The 542-nt window shown below is 58.7% G+C and overlaps 1 protein-coding gene across 1 annotated transcript in view; it reads left to right on the top strand.

The window, feature by feature from the left end:
* The window catches only part of EMH_0072430 (uncharacterized protein), a gene marked incomplete at both ends in the record, with an annotated part of 4,398 nt that overhangs the window by 926 nt on the left and 2,930 nt on the right, over positions 1-542 (top strand). Inside the window, 3 exon segments of the mRNA XM_013499206.1 lie at positions 1-4; positions 54-363; positions 540-542. Coding sequence (XP_013354660.1) covers positions 1-4; positions 54-363; positions 540-542 — 317 coding nt within the window.

The following is a 542-nucleotide window of genomic DNA, read 5'->3' on the forward strand; positions in this document are numbered from 1 at the left end:
AGGGGTGGGCTTGGGGGAGCAGCAATGCCCTAGAGTGTGTTGCTGCTGATGAGTCGGATATCAGCTGCTGCAGCAGCAGCGAAGACGAAGCAGCAGCAGCAGCAGCAGCAGCAGCAGCAGCAGAAACAGAAACAACAGAAGCAGCAGCAGGAGAAGAAGCAGCAGCAGCAGCAGCAGCAGCGCAGCATGAAGGAAGCAGCGCCGAAGCAACAGCACGCCGTTTGCTGCTGCTGCCGTCCCCCTATATTGCTGCCTCTCAATCGTCTTCTATACAAAACGCACGAGCAGCAGCAGCAGCAGCAGCAGCAGCAGCAGCAGCAGCAGCAGCAGCAGCAGGGCAGCAGCAGACGTCGTGTGGATGCAGTGAAGCTTTTGGGGTGCAGCGGGGAGAACAAACAAAAGACAAAACTCATCATCTCTATAGCTGCCAGCAGCAGCAGCAGCAGCAGCAGCAGCAGCAGCAGCCGCAACTGCAGCAGCAGCAGCAGCAGCAGCAAGTGCTGCTGCTGCGTTGCTGCTGCTTGTCTGCTGTGTCTGCGAGG

The sequence above is a fragment of the Eimeria mitis genome, genomic scaffold (assembly GCF_000499745.2).
Source record: "Eimeria mitis Houghton genomic scaffold, Emh_scaff4094, whole genome shotgun sequence".
Lineage (NCBI taxonomy): Eukaryota > Apicomplexa > Conoidasida > Eucoccidiorida > Eimeriidae > Eimeria > Eimeria mitis.